The sequence below is a fragment of the Eurypyga helias genome, unplaced genomic scaffold, assembly GCF_000690775.1.
Source record: "Eurypyga helias isolate BGI_N326 unplaced genomic scaffold, ASM69077v1 scaffold49103, whole genome shotgun sequence".
NCBI lineage: Eukaryota > Metazoa > Chordata > Aves > Eurypygiformes > Eurypygidae > Eurypyga > Eurypyga helias.
The window spans coordinates 8,289-10,250 of record NW_010243981.1 but is presented as its reverse complement, the minus strand read 5'-3'; the positions used below and the strand labels follow the sequence as shown (position 1 = coordinate 10,250).

The window sequence follows — 1,962 nt, the reverse complement described above, 5'->3', positions numbered from 1 at the left end:
GCCGAGCCGGCGCCTCTCGGCACCTCCTCGGCCTTCTCTGAGGTAGGTGGTGGGGGGTGCCGGCTGCTCTCAGCCGTCTCTGCTGGATCCTGCTGGGCATCCCCCTCGCCCCGGTCACCCTTCGACTTCAGGGCCTTGAGGAGCTTCAGGCTCCTCTCATACTCCAGGAGCTGGCCCAGGAAGTTGAAGTTGGGCGAGATGGACGGGCGACGGTCCTTAACGAACCTGCCGAGAGGCACAGACAGCCCCGGTTGGTGCTTGGTCCCAGTCACCCCTACTCTCTCAGCCTCTTTGGCGGGAGGAGGCATCATCCTTGACCTTCTGACCAGACCTCCAAAGAAAGGGGTCTTGGAGAACCATGAGGCCTCAGGATGCCCAAGGGGTAGAGCTGGAAGTACCTCCCCCCTCCATTTTATTGCTCCCAACCGTTCCTCATTGCGTGCACTTTATGAAGGAAGGTTTGGTTTGGTTTCACTGGGTCTCAGACAAGGCAAGACAGAGCTTCCAGGAGCTCCCCCACTCTCCTTCTGGGCTCAGTCTGCTTTCCTTCCCTGGAGTGAAGCATACTGGCGTAACCACACCCTGCCCCCGTGGGAAAACTCACCTGTAAGCATCATCTGACGACATACCCATGGTCTTCATGATGTAGGCAATGGCGATGGTGGCCGACCGGGAGATGCCAGCCAAGCAGTGCACAATCACCTGGCAGCTCGACACCTTGGCCTTGTCTGGAGCACGGTAGAGGAAACAGAGAGAAAAGCATCGATGCGGTCAGAGATGGTGAGCAAATGACTCTAGCCTCCCCCCCCAGCCCTCAACCCCTTTGTGTGGAAGGACAACGGTTGCTGGGGGAAAGACCGTGGACAACAGAAGAACGAATTCAAGTTTTGAAGGCTGAGAACGGGAGGGTTTGCAGCCATTGTAACAAAAGCTCACCAATGAATTCAATGGACTTGTCCAGCCAGGGAAGCAGCTTCTCACAGTAGTTGTCATTGACAGGAATGCGCATGAAGTGACTGTCACAGATGAAGTCTGGCTTGGGACAGGAGTTGCTGGCATTGAGGACATAGCTTATCCCATTCTGTGTCATCAAGTCCTGGTGGGAAAGAAGCAATTAAATGATGGGCTGAGCTCAGCCATCACTGAGTGCTGAAGATCTGCCTTGCCATGCACTCCCTGCCTTTTCCCGTCCCAGTATTTTCTCTTGTGGGTCTCCCACTGCTGCCTTGGCGTAGCTGACGGCAGTACTGCAAAGACCAGCTGAGGAGGTTGTGTCAACTTAGATGACCCAGGCTTGACCCTCAAGAGATCTTTACGTTGGTCCTAGTAAAAGTAAGCAAGACCAAAGACACTTGGAATGGTCTTTGGGGGAAAACCCAAGAACCCCAGTATGAGAGGACCAGGAAAGCACAAAGAAAATCAGTGAAAACTCTGGCTGAAAGCTTTGAAAATATCAGTGGAGGGAGAAAGGAGGCATCTCACTACCAGATTGGGGTGACTTATTGGTAGAACCCTATGTTAACCGATGTCAACCCATGTCTTTGCTCCCACATCCCTCAAACGCATCAGGAGTTCTCACAGATTTGTTAGTTGTCCACTGTTCTTCACTGTGAACGTACGCACTAATGCTGGGACATAAGCAGGTGCCGAGGGGAACCATCTCTTCCCTCTTTCTGACACTGGAGTGAAGCTGAACATGTTTGCTGTGGCTTTTCTGCTTTGGCTACTCAATGGCCACCATCCCTGCCCATATTTCTGACTCAATAAAATGTGATGGAATGAGGGAGACCTTAGGTAAATAGGACCAGATGAAAAAAATGCAATTAGGGGATGGTGTTCGGCCCATGGGCCATACATCAGGGAACTGGCTTGCTGAGTAGGTATATCCACACCAACCTCCATTCTTTCCCTTCCAGGGCTATGGCCAGCTTCACCTCTATGTGGTGCTGGTATCAATTTTAT

The 1,962-nt window shown here is 52.5% G+C and overlaps 1 protein-coding gene across 1 annotated transcript in view; it reads right to left on the bottom strand.

Moving 5' to 3' along the window:
- Window positions 1-7: 7 nt before the first annotated feature.
- LOC104508092 (dual specificity protein phosphatase 8-like) overlaps window positions 8-1,962 on the bottom strand; it is a gene marked incomplete at both ends in the record, with an annotated part of 3,460 nt that continues 1,505 nt past the window's right edge. Inside the window, 3 exons of the mRNA XM_010149596.1 lie at window positions 8-225; window positions 605-728; window positions 937-1,096. Coding sequence (XP_010147898.1) covers window positions 8-225; window positions 605-728; window positions 937-1,096 — 502 coding nt within the window. The remainder of the gene's footprint in view (window positions 226-604; window positions 729-936; window positions 1,097-1,962) is intronic.